This window comes from Bufo gargarizans, chromosome 9 (genome assembly GCF_014858855.1).
Source record: "Bufo gargarizans isolate SCDJY-AF-19 chromosome 9, ASM1485885v1, whole genome shotgun sequence".
Lineage (NCBI taxonomy): Eukaryota > Metazoa > Chordata > Amphibia > Anura > Bufonidae > Bufo > Bufo gargarizans.
The window spans coordinates 164,830,809-164,852,151 of record NC_058088.1 but is presented as its reverse complement, the minus strand read 5'-3'; the positions used below and the strand labels follow the sequence as shown (position 1 = coordinate 164,852,151).

The window sequence follows — 21,343 nt, the reverse complement described above, 5'->3', positions numbered from 1 at the left end:
CCCCCATGATTTGCCAGTAATGCCCCTATAGTGTCCCCCATGATGCGCCAGTAGATGCCCCCATGATGTGCCAGTAATGTCCCCTGTAGATGCCCCCACAGTGTCTCCATGATGTGCCAGTAGATGCCTTTATAGTGTCCCCAATGATGTGCCAGTAATGCCCCCACAGTGTCCCCACGATGTGCCAGTAGATGCCCCCATAGTGACCCCCATGATGTGCCAGTAATGCCCACATAGTGACCCCCATGATGTGCCAGTAATTACCCAGTTGATGCCCCCTCATCATGTTCCAATAATGCCCCTAAAAAGTGTTCCCCATCATGTGCCAATAATGCCCCCAAAAAGTGTTCCCCATCATGTGCCAATAATGCCCCCAAAAAGTGTTCCCCATCATGTGCCAATAATGCCCCCAAAAAGTGTTCCCCATCATGTGCCAATAATGCCCCAAAAAGTGTTCCCCATCATGTGCCAGTAATGCCCCCAAAAGTGTTCCCCATCATGTGCCAGTAATGCCCCCATATTTTCCCCCATCATGTGCCAGTAATGCCCTCATAGTATCCCCCATCATGTGCCAGTAATGTCCCAATAGTGTCCACCATCATGTGCCAGTATTTCCCCCAGTTGATGCCCCCATAGCGCGCCACATAAAAGAAAAAAAAACACTAATACTTACCTCCATGCTCGCAGCGATGCAGGCCTCTTCTGGCCTGTGTCCTGCGCAGTACAAATCTCGGCTCAGGTGGCCTTGCAGTTCAACCGGCGGTCGTTTTGCAGCAAACTTTGCGCATTTGCCGAACATGCGAACATATGGCGATATTCGCGCCTGCCATATAACTTTACATTGTGAAGAACTTTGACCCATGACACATCCATCAGGTGGTACAGGACAGCCAATTGAGACGTTTCAGCACATGGACACCCCCCCCCACCCTATAAATAAACCTGATCTGGCCGCCATTTTACATTCTGTCTTTTGCCAGTGTAGGGAGAGGTTGCTGTGTGGAGCAGGGACAGACTGTTAGGGACACCAAACGCTAGCTAATAGAGCCACAAAAGTCCTTTTAAGGACTGGTATAGGTGTGACTTATTGAGGGGTGTGATATACTTATAATATCATTTCTAACATAGAAAGTATATTATAGTGCATTTGTATTGTGCAGCAGTTGTGTGCGGTTCTGCTGTGATACCGCAGCTATATAGAGGGACAAACACTATTGGAACAAATAATTTCAACTGGTGTGATTTACCAGTTGCCCCCCCAAAAACTGATTGAAGCAGGGGTGTGATATACCTATAATATACTTTCTATATAGTGCATTTAGGTAGTGCTGCCTTTGTTTGCGGTTTTGCTGCGTTACCTCAGCTATACAGAGTGACGAACGACATTGGAACAAATAATTTCTACTGGTGTGATATACCAGTTGCCCCCCCAAAAAAAATCTAAAAAAAAAGGTGGCCTACAGTAAAATTGTTATTCAGTGACCGCATAATGTACCTCGAGCCACATAATCACAATTTCTTTTATGTCAGGTGAATGCCTCATTTTTAAGGCCCGTACTCCTGTGGTCTAAAATAAAAAATTTCTAGGCTCCAGCTGGGCACATTTCAGAGAATTTCCCTTTAAAGGGACACTGACAGGGCCAATAAGCATATTGAGGTATATATATGGCAGTACAGGTCTTATAATGGGTATTACAATCATCTAAGTATCCCCCCTGTCCACATTATACATACAGAAAAACTTAAGTTTTATAACCTGCTCCAACGGTCTTCAATCTGCCCAAGGGGCGGCGTTTCACCTCTCTTGCGCCCAGCCAGCCTCCCCCAACTGCCGCTTTGAAGCGCTGCCCAGCTCATGAATATTCAGTTTGCTGGGCGGCTTCTGCGGTCCCCGCTCTGAAGCGCTGCGCTTAACAGTGCCCGGCGCGTGCGCCGGATCTTGTGAAGTCGGGAATAGTAAGCGCCGCCCAGCAAAGTGAATATTGATGAGCTGGGCGGCGCTTACTGTACCGGACTTCACAAGATCCGGCGCATGCGCCGGGCACTGTTAAGCGCAGCGCTTCAGAGCGGGGACCGCAGAAGCCGCCCAGCAAACTGAATATTCATGAGCTGCGCGGCGCTTCAAAGCGGCAGTTGGGGGAGGCTGGCTGGGCGCAAGAGGTGAAACGCCGCCCCTTGGGCAGATTGAAGACCGTTGGAGCAGGTTATAAAACTTAAGTTTTTCTGTATGTATAATGTGGACAGGGGGGATACTTAGATGATTGTAATACCCATTATAAGACCTGTACTGCCATATATATACCTCAATATGCTTATTGGCCCTGTCAGTGTCCCTTTAAGACGCATTAAAATGGCCCCTGATTGAGATACATATTTTTTGTGGGAATTTTTGCCATTGGTCCCCCTCTAGTATGTCACTGTCCATGTTGTGGGACTATTTGTGTACTTCTACTAAGTATTTGGTGGCTGCAAATATGACCTGAAGGTTTTTCAGGTTCGCCTGCCATTAAAGTGGATGGGGCCTGCCGCGAACTTGTGGTTCGCGAGCATTTGATCGCGTTCGCGAACCGTCCCGGCCAATGTTCGTCCATCACTACTCCTCTCCCCCTGACCTGCTGCTGGGCTCCGGATCGGGATTCAGCCAGCAACACGGTTCTCTGATTCAGCTGTAATTTTAACAAACGGATCTGGAGAACCGGATGAATCCCATGCCTGAATATGACTGCAACATGTAAATCTGCCCTATAGCAGCCCTTCCCAAGCCCTACCGTAACTCATTAGCATGGTAAATGGATTTCTCAGCGTTTCACTTACTGGATGATATCTTTGTATTACATGTGCCGATTTTTCGACAGATGATCGCTCACGAGCGTTCGTAGTAATGCTAGTTAGCGATCGTCTGGCAGTGTAATACTGCCGCCGATGAACGAGCAAACTCTATCATCGGCAATCCATATCTTTTGACATGCAGGCGGCAGATCGTGCTGTCTAACAATAATCTGCTGCCGGCAAACCACTATACGGCATGGAGACAAGCGATTGCCCCTCCCTGTGCTGTAATAGCAGTGGTCTCCTCCGCTAGTGAGCAGGCGATGCCATGAAAATATTGTAAGGAGTTTTAAGTATGTTACACTTTCCTCTCTGGTGGCGCCCCCTGCTGGTTATCCTCCTGGTCCACCTTCTCCTGCATTCAGAGGTGGACTGACATGCTCAGTAGCTTCCCTCCCCCCCCCCCAGTGCTGGCACAGTGAAATGGTCTAGACCCCTTTCATTCATTGACCCCTACTTCTAAATTCATAGAAATAAATAGCTCTGTCTCTAGACAGCGGAGAAGGAAATTGTGGGGCCGTGACATACCATATGTATCTCTGGGGCGAGATGTGTGCAGGGGGGGAAGGGTTTAACAAGAGCTAATTAAAGTGCATTCTGGGAGGTGTAGGTGCTTGATGAGCTGCCGCCCACCCACAGAAAGGGAAGAAAGTCCTACTATATTTGGGGGGTGCTAGATCTCCTTATGGAGAGCGCCATAATCAAAGCGAGGAGTCTTATAGGCCAAGCAGTGCTCCTCTGGAATTCTGGGAAGAAGATATGCAAATGAGTTATATATACTGTATACTTGTATAAATGTGTGGGGATTTCAGCATATCTACACGTTTGTAAGGTTTGTACCATGGGGTTAGTGGTCTTTTAATATGCTAAACTTAACCCTTCAGTTCCCACAGATGCGTCTCCCCCTCTCTACTGTGTGGAAGAGGTTAAAGTTGTTTGCCGCCGGCTTTTATCGTTCGTCAGATAGAACAGAGAAATGTAAATTGAATGTCCGCGAGCGAGAAGCGCTGTCATGTGAGATTTGGGATCGTCTGATGGTAACTTTCCCACTGCGACAGAATTGGGCTGCCGACTCTGTGAGCACAATCCTACTTGGCGGGCCGTCATTTTCAGGGACGGAGATGTCAGACGAAGAGAGGAAACTGCCAGAATGATGACTGGAGCATTCTAGTTCGTTAACCTAGATGTATCCTCATTATCTTGGATCTGCGTTTAATCTTAAATCATGCTTCACATTGCAAGTCACTTAAAATAAGTCTCTTTAAATGTATCTCGGCTCCTTGTCTCGCAGGAGGGTTTGTGTGGAAAAATCCACTTGTCTGGGTAAAAATCAGGATTTTCGTTGAATCCTGGTTCAAACTATCATAAAATCAGCCAGAAGATGAATAGGGATTATGGGTCGTTCCCTTCTGGTAATTTCATATAATTAGCAATAACCTGATCCGGCACCATGGCTTTTAAGGTATAATATTAAGGTATAATAATCTTTTACATTAAGGCACTCTAACTCCACACAATGCCTATGTATACATGCTCAATCCTGCAGAGTCCCCTTAGTGCCCCCACACAGTAGTTATGCCCCCCCTTAGTGCCACACACAGTAGTTATTCCCCTTTAGTTCCCATTCACAGAGTAGTTATGCCCCCTTAGTGCCATACACAGTAGTTATGCTCCCTTAGTGCCATACACAGTAGTTATGCTCCCTTAGTGCCATACACAGTAGTTATGCTCCCTTAGTGCCATACACAGTAGTTATGCTCCCTTAGTGCCATACACAGTAGTTATGCTCCCTTAGTGCCACACACAGTAGTTATGCTCCCTTAGTGCCACACACAGTAGTTTTTCCCCTTTAGTTCCCCCTCACACAGTAGTTATGCCCCCTTAGTGCCATACACAGTAGTTATCCCCCCTTAGTGCCATACACAGTAGTTATGCCCCCTTAGTGCCATACACTGTAGTTATGCCCCTTAGTGCCATACACGGTAGTTATGCCCCTTAGTGCCATACACTGTAGTTATGCCCCCTTAGTGCCATACACGGTAGTTATGCCCCTTAGTGCCATACACGGTAGTTATGCCCCCTTAGTGCCATACACGGTAGTTATGCCCCCTTAGTGCCATACACGGTAGTTATGCCCCCTTAGTGCCATACACGGTAGTTATGCCCCCTTAGTGCCATACACGGTAGTTATGCCCCCTTAGTGCCATACACGGTAGTTATGCCCCCTTAGTGCCATACACGGTAGTTATGCCCCCTTAGTGCCATACACGGTAGTTATGCCCCCTTAGTGCCATACACGGTAGTTATGCCCCCTTAGTGCCATACACGGTAGTTATGCCCCCTTAGTGCCATACACGGTAGTTATGCCCCCTTAGTGCCATACACGGTAGTTATGCCCCCTTAGTGCCATACACGGTAGTTATGCCCCCTTAGTGCCATACACGGTAGTTATGCCCCCTTAGTGCCATACACGGTAGTTATGCCCCCTTAGTGCCATACACGGTAGTTATGCCCCCTTAGTGCCATACACGGTAGTTATGCCCCCTTAGTGCCATACACGGTAGTTATGCCCCCTTAGTGCCATACACGGTAGTTATGCCCCCTTAGTGCCATACACGGTAGTTATGCCCCCTTAGTGCCATACACGGTAGTTATGCCCCCTTAGTGCCATACACGGTAGTTATGCCCCCTTAGTGCCATACACGGTAGTTATGCCCCCTTAGTGCCATACACGGTAGTTATGCCCCCTTAGTGCCATACACGGTAGTTATGCCCCCTTAGTGCCATACACGGTAGTTATGCCCCCTTAGTGGTCCTACACGGTAGTTATGCCCCCTTAGTGGTCCTACACGGTAGTTATGCCCCCTTAGTGGTCCTACACGGTAGTTATCTACCTTTAGTTCCCCCTCACACATTAGTTATTCCCCTTTAGTTCCCCCTCACACATTAGTTATTCCCCTTTAGTTCCCCCTCACACAGTAGTTATTCCCCTTTAGTTCCCCCTCACACAGTAGTTATTCCCCTTTAGTTCCCCCTCACACAGTAGTTATTCCCCTTTAGTTCCCCTCACACAGTAGTTATTCCCCTTTAGTTCCCCCTCACACAGTAGTTATTCCCCTTTAGTTCCCCCTCACACAGTAGTTATTCCCCTTTAGTTCCCCCTCACACAGTAGTTATTCCCCTTTAGTTCCCCCTCACACAGTAGTTATTCCCCTTTAGTTCCCCCTCACACAGTAGTTATTCCCCTTTAGTTCCCCCTCACACAGTAGTTATTCCCCTTTAGTTCCCCCTCACACAGTAGTTATGCCCTCTTAGTGGCCCTACACAATAGTTATCCACCTTTAGTTTCCCCTAACATAGTAGTTATGCCCCCTTAGTGCCCCCACACACTGCAGAATGCCACCTTAGTGCTCCCTCACAATAATTATGTACTGTAGCTATGTCACCTTACAACAGTGAAGCCTGTAGTGTTATAAAAAAAAAAAAACATACACCTAGCCCCGTTTCCCCGAGGAGTGGAACACACAATACACACACAATACTGTCCCCTGCAGCAGGTCTGCAGAGCACAAGAGCTCACAGGCCGAGGAAGTGATAATTCCCTGGCCTGTGCGCTCTCTTATTCAGCCCAGCAGGTATGATGACACCACACTTATAAGACTCCAGTATGGATCACAAATCACTCTAGGAATTATTTGAGCAAGAAGTGAATGATCGTGGAGACTTGCTGCCTATTAAATACCGCCAGTCAGCAGGATAACCCCTATTAAACAAGGCAAACTGCCTGGTAGGGTTGCCCCTGCTGATTACAACAATAACTGACTTAAAGGGGTTGTCCCACGAAAACTATTCCACATTCTAGCACCTCGATCTGAATACTTTTGTAATTACATGTCATAATTACACTGAGCTATTCAATAAAATGTATCTGTATAGCGCCACCTGATGTTTTTTTTTTCTTATTTCTTTGTGCTGCTCACTGAGATGGCCGCACATGCTCAGTTTCATCCTACAACTGCCTCCTGAGCTGTGATGGGGACAGCTGAGACACGCCCCCTGAGCTGTGATAGGGAAGCTGAGACACGCCCCCTGAGCTGTGATAGGGAGAGCATGGACACGCCCCCTGAGCTGTGATAGGGAGAGCATGGGACACGCCCCCTGAGCTGCAGCAGAGAATACACTCCCCGTGAGCTGTCAGCTTGATATAAATCTAGCAGAACAATGAATAGTGAGATCTCTGGACCCATGTGAGGTACAGGGCTGGTTCTAGCTTTGTTAGAAAGTGATTGTCATGTCCTATATGATGTCTGATTTTCATTTTTTACATTAGTCATGGAATAACCCCTTTAAAAAAAATTGTTGTGGTATACCGAAGCAAACAAAACTCATTCTATATGCAAATGATGCTTCTGTGCACTGAGGGGTGATGTCATAGCCCCTCAGTGCACCTCATTTCATCATTTCAGCACTGGCCATGCCCCTCAGTGCACTTAAAGGGGTTGTTCAGGTTCAGAGCTGAACCCAGACATATGCCCATTTTCACCCAGGCAGCCCCCCTGACATGAACATCGGGCAGTACATTCTCTGATGCTCTCCTTTACCCTGCGCTGAATCGCGCAGGGCAAAGGCATTTTCTGGAGTTCCGGTGACGAACCGGGCTCTCCTTAGGGCTGCCACTGATGGGCAGGCTTTAGCGCTGCCCTAGCCTGTAAAACTACTAGTGCAGCGCTAAAGCCCGCCCATCAGAGCTAGTGATGTCACCGAACATACTGCTGGGCGGAGCCTCCGCCCGGCAGTGTGTTATTGTAAATAAAAGAGCCCTTGCCCTGCGCGATCCAGCACAAGGCAAGGGAGCGCATGGGAGCACAAGATGCTCCGATGCTAGCCTCAGAGGGGTTGCCTGGGTGAAATTATGGGTATGTCCAGGTTCAGCTCTAAACCCGGACAACCCCTTTAAGCTCCTTAGTTTTCCACTGCTGGACAGGCCTCTTAGGCTACTTTCACACTTGCGGCAGGACGGATCCGACAGGCTGTTCACCGTGTTGGATCTGTCCTGCGGCTATTTCGCCGTACCGCCGCTCCGTCCACATTGACTATAATGGGGACGGGGGCGGAGCACGGCGAAAGGCCGCCGGACTAAAATTACTGCATGTCAGGCTTTTTAATCCGGCGGCTTTCGCCGTGCACCGCCGTGCTGCACGGCGAAATAACCGCAGGACGGATCTGACATGGTGAACAGCCTGTCGGATCCGTCCTGCCGCAAGTGTGAAAGTAGCCTTAGTTCCCACTGAATTTAGTAGGCTGCATGTCTAATCCACGGACATGCCAGGTCTTCTACAGTGAGATGCTCATTGTGGTCCCTCGCCTCTTTGCCTATTAGATTAGTTTGGAAATAGGAGCTCCCATATGAATGAAGCGGCAGGTGGAGCTGCTACGTTCTTCCGTTCTCCCCATAATTAACTAATTATCTCTGCTGGATTTTGCTGTGCACAGATTATAGGCTGGTGGAGATGCTTCATTTATGTGTCCATGTACCTTATGCTCATTAATCCTGTACATCAGGATTTCAGGAAGTCACTTCTGGTATATTGTCGGTTTCAGATGATTGGCTGTAGATAATGCGTAGATGGAGGACACTATCTACTGGAGTAACCAGCCCTGGAACTGTGGACACAGCTTAATCGATTGTCCAGGATTAGAAAAATAAGGCAACTTCCTAAAACAGCGCCACACCTATCTGCAGGTTGTTTGCGGTATTGCAGTTCAGCCCCAGCCATTCCAATTGAGCAGAGTTGCAAGACCACATACAACCCAGGGACAGGGATGGTGATGATTTTGGAACAAAGCTGCCATGTTTTCCGTTCACCCTGTACAATCTCTATGGTAGACATGACAGATATACTTCTCCCCCCCTCCTCATTGTAATCTTCTTCCTCTCTTCCGTAGATGACCGCGTTGACCAGAGAGCGTGCCTTATCTGTGGGGATCGTGCCACGGGCCTGCATTATGGCATCATTTCATGTGAGGGCTGCAAAGGATTCTTTAAGCGCAGCATCTGCAATAAGAGAGTATACCGGTGTAGTCGGGACAAGAACTGCGTCATGTCGCGCAAGCAGAGGAACCGCTGCCAGTATTGTCGACTCCTCAAGTGCCTCCAAATGGGGATGAACAGGAAAGGTAATGGAGATGTCTGACTGTGCAGTTAATGAATGAATTTATTAGTAGATAGTATGTGTATAAGCAGAGGAGCAGACACCCCAATTTTCCAGAGTTCTAGTTATTGGTCACCAGGCCCCAAATTATTGCCTTAAAGGGGTTATCCGATATCTAAAATATCCCCCCGGGCCCCTTGTATGGATTATACTAACCTGCTCCCAAAGACCCGCGCTGCACTGGATCCCTGCCACCACTGCATCTCCCCGTCACTCGGATCAAAACATCCGAAGACAGAAGAGCAACCAATAGCAGGCCGCGACCAAGGCCGGTCACCTTCGCGGCTTGCAATTGGCTGCTCAACCATTCGGCCAACTGCTTTCTATGGTGTATGGTCCGCTTAAAAGGGGGTCTTCCTATCTCATACATAGGTGGCATACATTGCTAGGATATGCCACCAATGTTAGATAGGTGCGGGTCTAACCTCAGGGACCTGATCCTATCTCCAGAACGGTCGCCAACAAATGGAAGTTCTGAAGATAAGTGAATGGAGAGCTCCCAGTGCATGCACCACCACCTCGCCATTCACTTCTATGGGCCTGCTGGAGATTTCTATTGAAATTCCTATAAAAGTGAATGGAGGGTGGCTGCTATTGTGCAGTTCGCTAATTAGTTTTCCATCACCTTGGGGAGATGAACGCACGTTCCAGAAGTGTGACCCCCGCAACGATCTAACATTGGTGGCATATCCTCCCAATATCCATTGGGGACAGCATGATGCTAAGGTCTGTAAACACTGCGGAATATAGTAGCGCCATATAAGTGCATAAGAATAAAAAAAATCTTTCCTTTCGACTAGATCCCCAACAATCACGCGAGCGGGGGTCCTGTGCGCCATATGAATGAAGCGGCAGGTGGAGCTGCTACGTTCTTCCGTTCTTCTCTGTGGGACTGCTCTATATAGCGGAGTATAGTGCTCGGCTATCTCCTGCAGTCCCATAGACTTTTAATAGGGAGGTGGTGCACATGCTCAACCAATCTTGGGAACGTTGGGGGTCCAGTGGTCAGATCCCAATGATAAGTTGTCCCCTGTGCAATGGAATACCCCTTTAAGTGAACACAAAAAATGTCCTTCCGACGGTAATACTAAATATAATATTCCCTATTATTATGTCTTTGGCGTGTGGGAGGAAACCCACGCAAACACGGGGAGAACATACAGACTGCATGCAGATGTTGTCCTTGGTTGGATTTGAGCCCAGGACTCCAGCAAGGCACCAGTACTGACCACTGAGCCACCGTGCTTCCCGGTACAGACCTAGAATGGAGCAGTTGCCTGTGATGAGGGTTTGTGTCGACACTGTATGTAACCAGCTGAATTGATAAAGGAATGGAGATCTAAAGGATGAATTGAAGTTTGGGGATGTGCACTTGCAATGTAACACTTGTCAGCATAGAAGGAATGTAATGGTGTGTTGTCTCCACCTAGTGGACAGTACATATAACTACAGTCTGGTGTAACAGCCAGATATTCTCTAGTTGTATTCAATCCATTTATGTTCAACATTTTTCCTAGTAGACTTATAATTTATATTACCACTTTTTTTTATTTATTATTAATATTATAGAGCATCTTTTTCTAGCCAAATGCAGCATGCTGGTATCCCTGCTTTGCTGGGCCGGCCCAAGTCTGTGATAGCAAATTTGCTTCTTTGATGTTAATTCCTGCTGCTGTTTCCATACAGTCTCCACAGACATACAATATGGGGCATATTTATCCAAGATGTGCAGCGATCCCATGCGGCCGCTACTTCCGGGATCTCATGCCGTACGTTGGGCGTGTGATCCCAGCCTAGGATTCCAACCTGCATCGCAAGTGTTAGTGACTCTCTCCAAAGCGCTTGCGAGAGATTCAGACTCACGCATGTGCTGCGGCTTTTAACCCTAAGGCCCCTTTCACACGGGCGTCCCGGGTGAGGGCCGGATGCGTTAAGGGTGCATTGCGGCAAACCCGCGCAAGTAGGCACGCAATTTCAGTCACTTTTGTCTGCGATTGCATCCCGTTGTTTAGTTTGTTCCACGCGAGTTCAATGCATTTTGCACACTTGTGAGAAAAAACTGAATGTGGTTCCCAGACCCGAACCCTGACTTTTTCACTGAAGTTCGGGTTTGGGTTCGGTGTTCTGTAGATTTTATTATTTTCCATTCTAACATGGTTATAAGGGAAAATATCATCATTCTTAATACAGAATGCATAGTAAAATGTCCCTTGAGGGTTAAAAAAAAATAAAAATAAAATACCTCATCCACTTGATTGCGCAAGGACCTGCAAAAGGACCTTCGCTGAAAGTCCTCCTATCTTCATTCACCACGTGGTGAGCGCCATCGATGATGTCATCGAAGGTCCTTTTGCAGGTCCTGCAGGAAGAAGAAAGAAGAGGATCCCGGCTGCGCGATCAAGTGGATGAGGAGTAATTTTTTTATAATTTTTTAACCTTCAAGGGACATTAAGAATGCTATTATTTTCCATTATAACCATGTTATAATGGAAAATAAATTATCATCTCCTTAGCAACCATCCGTGAAAATCAAATTGCATCCGCACTTGCTTGCGAATGCGATTTTCACGCAGCCCCATTCATTTCTATGGGGCCTGCTTTGCGTGAAAAACGCAGAATATAGAACATCGCTCATGTACACAGCCCCATTGAAATGAATGTGTCAGGATTCAGCGCGAGTGCAATGCGTTCATCTCACGCCTTGCACCCGCACGGAATTCTCTCCCGTGTGAAAGGGGCATTAGGCTGGGATAACATGGACAACAGGGCCTGGTTTTGCTGCTTTTCCATATATTATGTCTGGCATTGCTGCTTAACCTCTAGCAAATTCGGCTGACCTGCAATACCAGACGTAGCCTATGGACAACAGGGGCGATGTTTCTTGCCTCCCAGATGCCTTAACATTTTATAGTTTCTGTAAAATCCGGATAGAAGCCACAGTTCCATCTGTTACGGCAGCCATATGGGTTGTCACCCAGCTTTCCAAGAAAATTTTATGGGAAAAAAAAATGGTGAGGAAACGGGCTGCTTAAATCTAGTTGCAAAGGTAAATTGACTATAAGGCTCCTATTATGGATTTTAGACAATGGAGAATGAAAGTCTGATCTACTCCCACCAGGGAATACGGAGAGTCTCAGCGACACCTGGCAGTTTTGGGAAAGTTTGCAGTCAAGACAAAGATAAGGAATGAGGATTAGGAGATGGTATCAGCCTGAGAAGGCTAGTTTTGACTCATTGAGTAACACAATAGGCATTCACGTGCGCTCTTTACCTATTTTATCTGGAGAAAAGCCTTTATATAAACACCCCTGGCCTTGGGCCTTTGACTTGTGGACATTGACTGCAGCAGAGGTAATTGATACCTATATGGTGACAGTTGTCCTCTGTATACATCACTAGTGTAGCCGCCCGGATAGTGAATTGAGAAATGTACTGTCCTTGATTGGATCAGCTTGTCTTCAATACCCTTATGCCTAATCAGAAATTGGATCTGCTGTATTGTATTGAGATAGCTGATGTGTATGCATGTATATAATGATGGGCTATAGATTGACAGAAGGCTCATATGTTCTGTGTATGAGCAGCTGAAGGGTATACAATTCTGCATGTATTTCAAGATGCGGTTGAAAATTTTCACCTTCAGTCCTAAAGGGGTTCTCCAGCATTATAATTAATTTTTTTTTATTTGCCCAAAGGACCCCAAACAAATTATATACTATATACTTTCCTTCCCTTTTTTTCAGCTTCACTGCATCCTAGCAGGATGTTTACATGCAGAACTTCCTGTTTTCATCAACTTCCTCCTGGGTTTTCTAACCACACCCAGCATCCTTTGCTCTGCCTAGCTAACATGCGAGGTGCAAGGGGCAAACATTACAGAGTAAAGCATGTTTGGAAAGCCCAACAGGAAGTTCTGGTTGTAAACTTCCTGCCTAATTGTAGTGATGCCAAGAACAGGGGAAGGAAAGTGGTAGCATGAAAGGGCAGAAATATGTAGTGTTTGGAGTACCCTGGGCAGATTAAAATATTGTAATTATTAAACTGTCGTGTGAATGCACCCTAATGTGTATGAAGGCCTTTAGGATGGCCATACACCTTTGATAAATCTCGCTGAAGCGCTGAACCATGAAATGTGTATGGGGACCTCACAACTCTTCCCTGATGGCAGATGGATTTCAACTCCCCAGTTCTTTTGTTCTGGGGGGTAACTGCTATGGGATGAAAAGACAGGATTAAACAGATCAAACTTGCTCCAGCAAAGCTTTGTAGAGAGACCGTCTGAAGTACTGTAGACAATGACTCTGTTACTGTTTGCTGTCAAAGCCCCTCAGCCCTCCAGGGCAAAGCTGGAGATAACCAGAGATCAGATAGCAGATACTGGTCACCAGAAGGACCTGCTTGGACACACTTTGTTGTGCTTAATCACAGGGTTGTTAATGGTTAATCAGGATCATGGCATTATCTTCCCTTTGTCTAAATTCCAATAACAAACTAATCTGATATCAGTAAGAAAATATAGTACCCTAGGAATGTTGTCACTTAAAGGGGTTCTCTATTTTACAAAATCCATCTTCACATATCCTGTTAGGAAATTAGGGGGTCTGCACTCGAGACCATCAGAACAGGTAGCAGCTATGAAGCTTTTTTCACTTTGGGGGACCTGGTATTACATGGAGAATAGATTTATTTAAAAGGAAACGAAAGTAGTTCTTAGTTTCCCCTGTGGAGGCGCTGCAGGGGAATTGAATCCTTGCTGTCTTATTCCCATATAGATTCCAAGCCGATCGTTGAGGGTCACAACAAAAGGAAACCATGTAAACGCTTCTTCCAAAAAAATAGATTGTCCAAGGTGGACAACCCTGTTGATATGGTTATATATTTTACATAGTTACCTACCCCCATACTGCCAATAACATGCCCTACTTGGCAAGACAAGGGACTGTTGGGTAGCATGATTCTATGGTAGACTGTAGAATTGAGCAGGAGTCATCTTTTTTAAACTATGTTACGGTAGCCATCGTGTGATGGTCTATATGTCCCCATAGACCTAAAGAGCCCCATACACATTAGTGCATGGTCTGCCAAAGTCACCGAGAACAGTGGATCTACAGTCTAACGTGTATGTGAAGCTCCTGACTCCCATCGGGGGAGAGAAGGTTCTGGCAAAGTAAATATTTTCGTCCAATCCTTTTCTTCTCCCGGGAGCTAAGCCAACACCAGAAGTGTTTGGCAGCAGCTTTCTCTTCTCTCCTCATTGAATGTGGCCGAGCCGTACATTTATGTGTTTGGGGAAGCCAAGAGGGAATCGGGAGAGAGAGCTGTCAGCTAAACGACTGTTTGACCGACAGCTATTGTGAATGTGTAATGGCCACCCTATAAGGGAATCGATGGCTATAGTCAGCATTAGGCTAAAAAGTAACATACACAATACAATTCTTGTAATCCAGCATCATAGGGACCTGATCATTTATGGGGCCCCATTATTGGATGTGTATAGCTGCCCATACACATTCAATAGTTGTCGGCCGTTTCCCTCCTGGCTGCCCCATACACGTACATGTTTGGCTCAGCTGAACACGTCTGTGTATGCTATGGGGAGCGAGGAGAAAGCCGCTGCTAGACACTTCTGGCTGCAATTATCTCCCTGGAGAACACATTAATTTTGCCATTCCTTGTCTCCCCTGACATCATCTGTCGGGGGAGAGTTGGAAGCTCCCCACACACATTAGAGCAGGAATCCCCATCCTGCGATCCTGCAGCTGTTGCAAAACTACAACTCCCGGCGTGCCCGGACAGCCTACAGCTATCAGGGCATGTTGGGAGTTGCAGTTTAGCAACAGCTGGTGGGCCGCAGGTCGGACATCCCTGCTGTTCTTGGTGGGTTTGGCTGACAAAAAGTATGTGTATGGCCAGCTTAAGGGTCTATTCACACTGTCAAATCTATCCATAGTGCCCTATTCACCCAATGGGGTCGTGATCCTCAGACATATACATCAGGAAATCCTCTCTCTCTATACCGTACATGTACAATCAGAGCACAGTGAAAATAGACCCTAAAGGGTTTTTGCACCAAGTTTTAAACTTGACTGCTGGGAACCCCACTGATCCTGAGAATGGGGGCCCTGTGTTTCCCTGTATAAATAGAGTGGCAGTCAGTCATGCATGGTGCCACCCCATTTATTGTTTATGGGACTGCTGAAGAGAAGACTAATCCAGCGCTCGCCCATCTTTGGCAGTCCCATAGAGATGAGTGGCAGCGTACATGCTCAACCACCCCTCATATGGGGAGACACTGTGCCCGGGTTATTTTGATCAGTGGGGGTCCCCCCTATCATGCTGCTCAAATCCATGTGCCATTGTCTCCTAATTGTCTTCTGTCCCCGATCCTTTAGGCCTCCAGGTTTCTTGTAAATCTGTAGAGCAAATTTCTGGATGTTGAAACTCTACAGACAGAGCCACAGGTTGGAGACCACTGACCTAATTTAGATGGCCAGTTTTAACCACACATATGGAAATCTACATTTGAGGCTTCGGTGCAAATCTCCTCATTGTGCTCCATGGTGTCCTCATTGGGGAAAGACAGAAGTTGCCATTTGGGGCTCTAACACTAACATTTCTCCTCTTAATGACTTGCCACTATCAGTGTTTTTCTAAGACTCATTAACCTGGGTGTTCTTTGTGCCCCCTGGAAGGTATAAGCTAAGCCTTGGCCTCTGTTGTTTTTCTATTAGGAAAGTGTGATGTTGGAATTGAGTAAGCGCCATTGCCTCATCCCACCATACTGTACCCAAATTCTTTGCAATTCACTGTATTCAAGGTCAAAAGGCAGGAAGCTGAGTGACAGAAGTGACACCGAGATTTATGGTGGAGACATATTGTGCTTTGAAATGCAGACACCTTGAACAAGTGTTGGTGGTTTGTAGGTTGAGCGCAGCCCTTGAGTTTGTCAATCTGGGACAGGTCGTAATATGCGGGGACAAGTACAGGAACTTCATCTGGGAGTATGTACAGTAAGGGTTTATATACTCCCTAGTTCATAAGTAGAGGTTCTATATACATATCCTGCTGTAGACAACCCTACAGATAGATCTTCTGATGATAAGCTGACCACAGGTAGTCCTGATGCTGGAAGCCACAGAGATATATAGACACTCTCCACCCAGGTGGGTAAGGGATCATGCACACAGCCGTTGCCCGGCCATGCTCAGAGCAGGTCTGCAATACACGGGCACCAGTTGTGTGCACACTGAATGGGTCTGCAATCCGGGAGATAAGGTGCGTTGCGGAACAGAGACACTGATCGGAAGCACTACAGAGTGCTTCCATGGGTTTTTGGTCCTTGCCTTGGCAGCGCCAAGAAGTAGTGCATGCACTACCGTTTTGCAGTGCGGACCATCGTATGCGGACTCCATACAAGTAAATGGGTCTGCGTTCTCAGACGGCAGCCACACGGCCGGTACCCATACATTGTAGACCACAATCATGTGCTTGAACCCTAAATGAGGGTCTCCCATCTATAACTTCAGTAGGAATTCCCAGATAGCGTATTCTAAAACCAGACAACCCATTTACCCTGTCCAATCCTTTTTTCCCACTTCTGCTAATTAACCCTCTTTTGCATGTGCAATCTTGGCGTGAATGTTAAAGGGGCTGTCCCACGAAAAACATTAGAATTTTTTTTAACCAGCTCCTGGATATGAATAATTTTGTAATTGCATGTAATTAAAAAAAACTAGCAGCAGCCTCTGAGTTCAATAAAATGTATCTGTATAGCGCCACCTGCTGTTTGTTCTTTTCCAACTCACTAGAGGCGGATGCATGCGCTCAGTTTAAATCATTAACCACCACCAGCCATATGTTCTGTTAGAAGCTGGGGCAGTTACAGGGAGAGAGCTCCAGCAGAAAGGACACACCCTGATTTGCCAACATCAAATTAAGCTAGCAAAGCATTTGGAGCAATGACTGGGGAGATCTCTGGATCCATGTGAGGTACAGGGCTGGTTCTAGCTTTGTTAGAAAGAGATTGTCATGTACTATATGATGTCTTAATTTTTTTTACATTAGTCATGGCATGACCCCTTTAAGTAAATGAGGGCATTTGATAGTTATCTTAAAGGGATTCTGTCACCTCCCCTCAGCCAAAAAACGATTTTAAAGCAGCCATGCAGCACAGCTTACCTGGATTAAGCTGTGCTCTTTTATCTTGAAATCCGTCCAGCAGTTACTTCAAAAAACGACTTTGATCAATAAGGAAATGTGTCCTGAAGGTGCCCAGAGGGGCGTTTTTTTCTTCTTAGTGAGCCCAGTACCGCCCCTCTTTCAGTGCCCAGCCCGCCTTCCTTGTACTGTCTCTAACCGCCGCCCCCAGCCTGCCACAGCCTCTCCTCCCCCTCCTCCCCCTCCCTCACGCCGAACGAAGTCTCGCACAGGCGCAGTACCCACTGAGGGCTGCGCCTGTGCGATCATCAGGAGACTGAGGGCGGCAGCTTCATCTTCGTCACTGGGCATGCGCCGAGCCCAGTGACGTCCGATGTTAGCTCTTTCCCTCAGTCAGCCTGGTAGGAAGCGCAGAGGATTGCCGATCGGCTGCTGCACCCTGCGCTTTCTCCAGTCTGCCTGCCACAGTGAAGACGGCCAGCGATTTCTTTCCCCACCCTCCCTTCAGGAAAGAAATATGTTTTTTTTGGGGCGAATTAGGTCTTATTATATTAAGTAAAGGCAGGCAGACTGGAGAAAGCGCAGGGTGCAGCAGCCGATCGGCAATCCTCTGCGCTTCCTACCAGGCTGACTGAGGGAAAGAGCTAATATCGGACGTCACTGGGCTCGGCGCATGCCCAGTGACGAAGATGAAGCTGCCGCCCCCAGTCTCCTGATGATCGCACAGGCGCAGCCCTCAGTGGGTACTGCGCCTGTGCGAGACTTCATTCGGCGTGAGGGAGGGGGAGGAGAGGGAGGGGAGGCTGTGGCAGGCTGGGGGCGGCGGTTAGACAGTACAAGGAAGGCGGGCTGGGCACTGAAAGAGGGGCGGTACTGGGCTCTCTAAGAAGAAAAAAACGCCCCTCTGGGCACCTTCAGGACGCATTTCCTTATTGATCAAAGTCGTTTTTTGAAGTAACTGCTGCACGGATTTCAAGATAAAAGAGCACAGCCTAATCCAGGTAAGCTGTGCTGCATGGCTGCTTTAAAATCGTTTTTTGGCTGAGGGGAGGTGACAGAATCCCTTTAAAGGGGGTTCCCTTAATAAGCATTTGTCATCATTTATCTACAGGATAGGTCTGGAAAGTGGAGCAATATGGCACGTGTAGGGTTTCTACACTGTTTTCGGACATGCTTCACAAGGGGATGGGACTCAATGTAAAGGGGTGGGGCTTCATGGAAAGGGGTGTGGCCGCATATGCACCATTTTGCGCTAAATTTGCGCCACAATTCTGGTGTAACATTCCGTCTCAAAGTATGCCAACCAATAGTAGGTAGGGGGGTCAGAGAAAATGTCCATCCCTGCAGCAGATTTATCATCCAGCCTGAGACACCAGTCTAAGCTTCCGCCATCTACTGACATTTGTAAATCTGGGCCACTGTCTGTAGGACTGCTCAGTATAGCGCTCTGCCATCTCCTGCAGTCCAATAGAAGTATATAGAGCAGTGGTCACACCATACTGCGTACCAGGAAAAGGAATTACAACTAAGGCTAAACTTGCATTTTGTCAGGGTTTTGTTTGCACACTGGGGAAGGGGGGTTTGGATTTATCATAGAGCAGCTTTTTACACCGGCCTGTGATATCCCCTGTGCTGCCGGAGGATGCGCCTAATTTATAATGAATTGCAGGCCTCGTCTCTGACAGTCCGTGTGCCTAAAGTGAAATCTACTCCAGCTCGGAGCTCTTATAATTTCAGTCTTCTTTTACGCCAGAAACCTGGCAGAATAGAAGATAAATATGCCAAACCCCTGTATTCGGGAACTTGATGAGGTAAATATGCGGGGCCCACTGGCCCTTGCCAAACCCCTATATTCGGGAACTTGATGAGGTAAATATGCAGGGCCCACTGGCCCTTGCCACACCCCTGTCTTGGGAACATGGTGAAGGCGCCATAGAAATGCTCCTTGTGCCTAAATTTAAACACGAGTGACGAGAATGCTGCACATATTAACATGGGTGATGAGAGCAGCAGGAGGAGGTTACTGTATTACATGAGAATATTGTACATCCAGTCAGTGTCGGACTGGGGTGCCTAGGGACCACCAGTTAAATTTATTTTGGGGGCCCACCGTACAGATACATTCAAATGTTACCTGCTCACACAGCGGCAAGATGCTACCAGATGATTGAATGTGGGGGTCCCTGCAGCCACTTTGAGAAGGTAGGTCCTGGAAAAAGAGGACACTGGCAGCATTCCTCTATACCTAGAAGTCATCTCAGGTCTGATCGTGTCTATAATAATAAACTGGGGAGTTTCTTTAATATTCTGTCAGTTTTTTTTTTATGAACTTAGGCTGGTTGAGGTGCTGTACACAGCCTATCTATATGTAGTGCAGTAAGTCTACTGTGTTATGTGCCACTTGTGCAGGGGGTGGGAGACAAGGGGCCCACCGAGGGATTCTCCTGTATCCCTGTAGGCCAGTCCGAGCTTGCATCCAGTTGTTTCATACCTGCAGATGAGCCGATCTGTCCCAGTGCAAGATACTGCATGTCTTGCGGGACACGGGCTCTAGTGCCATCTTGTGGCCATCCTGTGCACATACAGCTGCTTCTTATCAGCTAACACCTTGAAGTCGTGTAACTAGCTTTACTTTTATTTATTCTTTTTTGTCTTTAATCCCATCAAATTTTTTTTTAACTCTAGTAGCTGTATGTTATGACCAGTACAATATTTTATTTATGTAATTTAATATATATTTTTTTTAATTTGATGTACTCCTTTTTGCCTTCCAGCAATCCGAGAGGATGGGATGCCAGGTGGAAGAAACAAGAGTATTGGTCCTGTACAAGTAAGGATGAAAAACTGTTGACATACTTTATAAGCATTTTGTAATGTGGTGCGGGAGCACTGTGGCCTCTTTATTTTTTAAGATAGCTGATTACAGGGCACATATCAGCAGTTTTGTCCCTATGACACTGGCTGACCTGTTACATGTGCACTTGGCAGCTGAAGGCATCTGTGTTGGTCTCATGTTCATATGTGTCCGTATTGCTGAAAAAATTACATGTTAATATATGCAAATGAGCCTCTAGGAGCAACGGGGGCGTTACCATTACACCTAGAGCCTCTGCCTTCTCTGCAAATGCCGCCCTCTCTGCACTTAGATTGAGAGCGCCAGACATGATGATGATTTTACTGCTTGGCCTTGTCTATCAAAGTGAAGAGGGTGCGGCAATTGCATAAAAAGCAGAGTGTATAGGTGCTAACGATATGATATTGATGACCTGTCCTCAGGATAGGTCATAAGATCGGTGGGAGTGCAACACCCAGCATCCCGACCGAACAGCTTTTACCTGCAGGTGCCAGCACTGGAACGACCACTGAGAGTGGGTCTGGAAGCACAGCTCCGTTCAAAGTGCGGTGCCTTTGCTGGGTTATTGCAGTTCAGCTCCCATAGAAGTGAATGGGAGCTGAGGTGCAGTAACCCATCATGGCCACTGCACTTTGAGTGGCGCTATGCTTCCAGATCCACTATTAGTGGTCGTCTTGGCGGCAGGTAACAGGTTATTGGTGGAAGTGCCTGGAGTTGGACCCCCACCGATCTGATACCGATGACCTCATTTCAGACCATCAATATCATTAGTCTGTGGGCTTCCCAGAGTAGAGACCACAGCGATCATACATTTATCACCTATCCTAGCACTTATTAATGATACTGGAGACTAGGACATTAGTTTGACATTAAGTGGACCCCCCACCATTCATACCTTGACGGCGGGATATTATTATAGACCATGGTGTTGAAAATATCTATTATTTGTTGCCATTTTAAAGGTATCGCTGAAGAGTATCCTCACCATTTTACTAGCATCAGCAGGGATGCCACCTGACAACACAGGCTCCATTACAGTTGTCAGAATCACAATGGTAACCTCTTCGCCATATGACTATAAACTTTTTCTTCAGATTTCAGATGAAGAGATTGAAAGAATAATGTCTGGTCAAGAGTTTGAGGAGGAAGCCAACACTTCTTGGAGTAACAATGGAGACAGTGACCACAGCTCGCCAGGCAATGGAGTATCTGAGAGCAACCAGCCTTCACCTGTGTCTACCCCCTCCTCCAGGTAACATGGGCGTCGTAGGTCACGGCATTTCAAGTACTG

General features: G+C 47.0%; 1 protein-coding gene across 1 annotated transcript in view; it reads left to right on the top strand.

Annotated features, from left to right (window-relative positions):
* NR6A1 (nuclear receptor subfamily 6 group A member 1) overlaps positions 1-21,343 on the top strand; it is a 53,524-nt gene that overhangs the window by 6,844 nt on the left and 25,337 nt on the right. Inside the window, exons 2-4 of the mRNA XM_044269021.1 lie at positions 8,776-9,006; positions 19,973-20,028; positions 21,147-21,304. Of these exons, the coding sequence (XP_044124956.1) occupies positions 8,776-9,006; positions 19,973-20,028; positions 21,147-21,304 (445 nt within the window). The remainder of the gene's footprint in view (positions 1-8,775; positions 9,007-19,972; positions 20,029-21,146; positions 21,305-21,343) is intronic.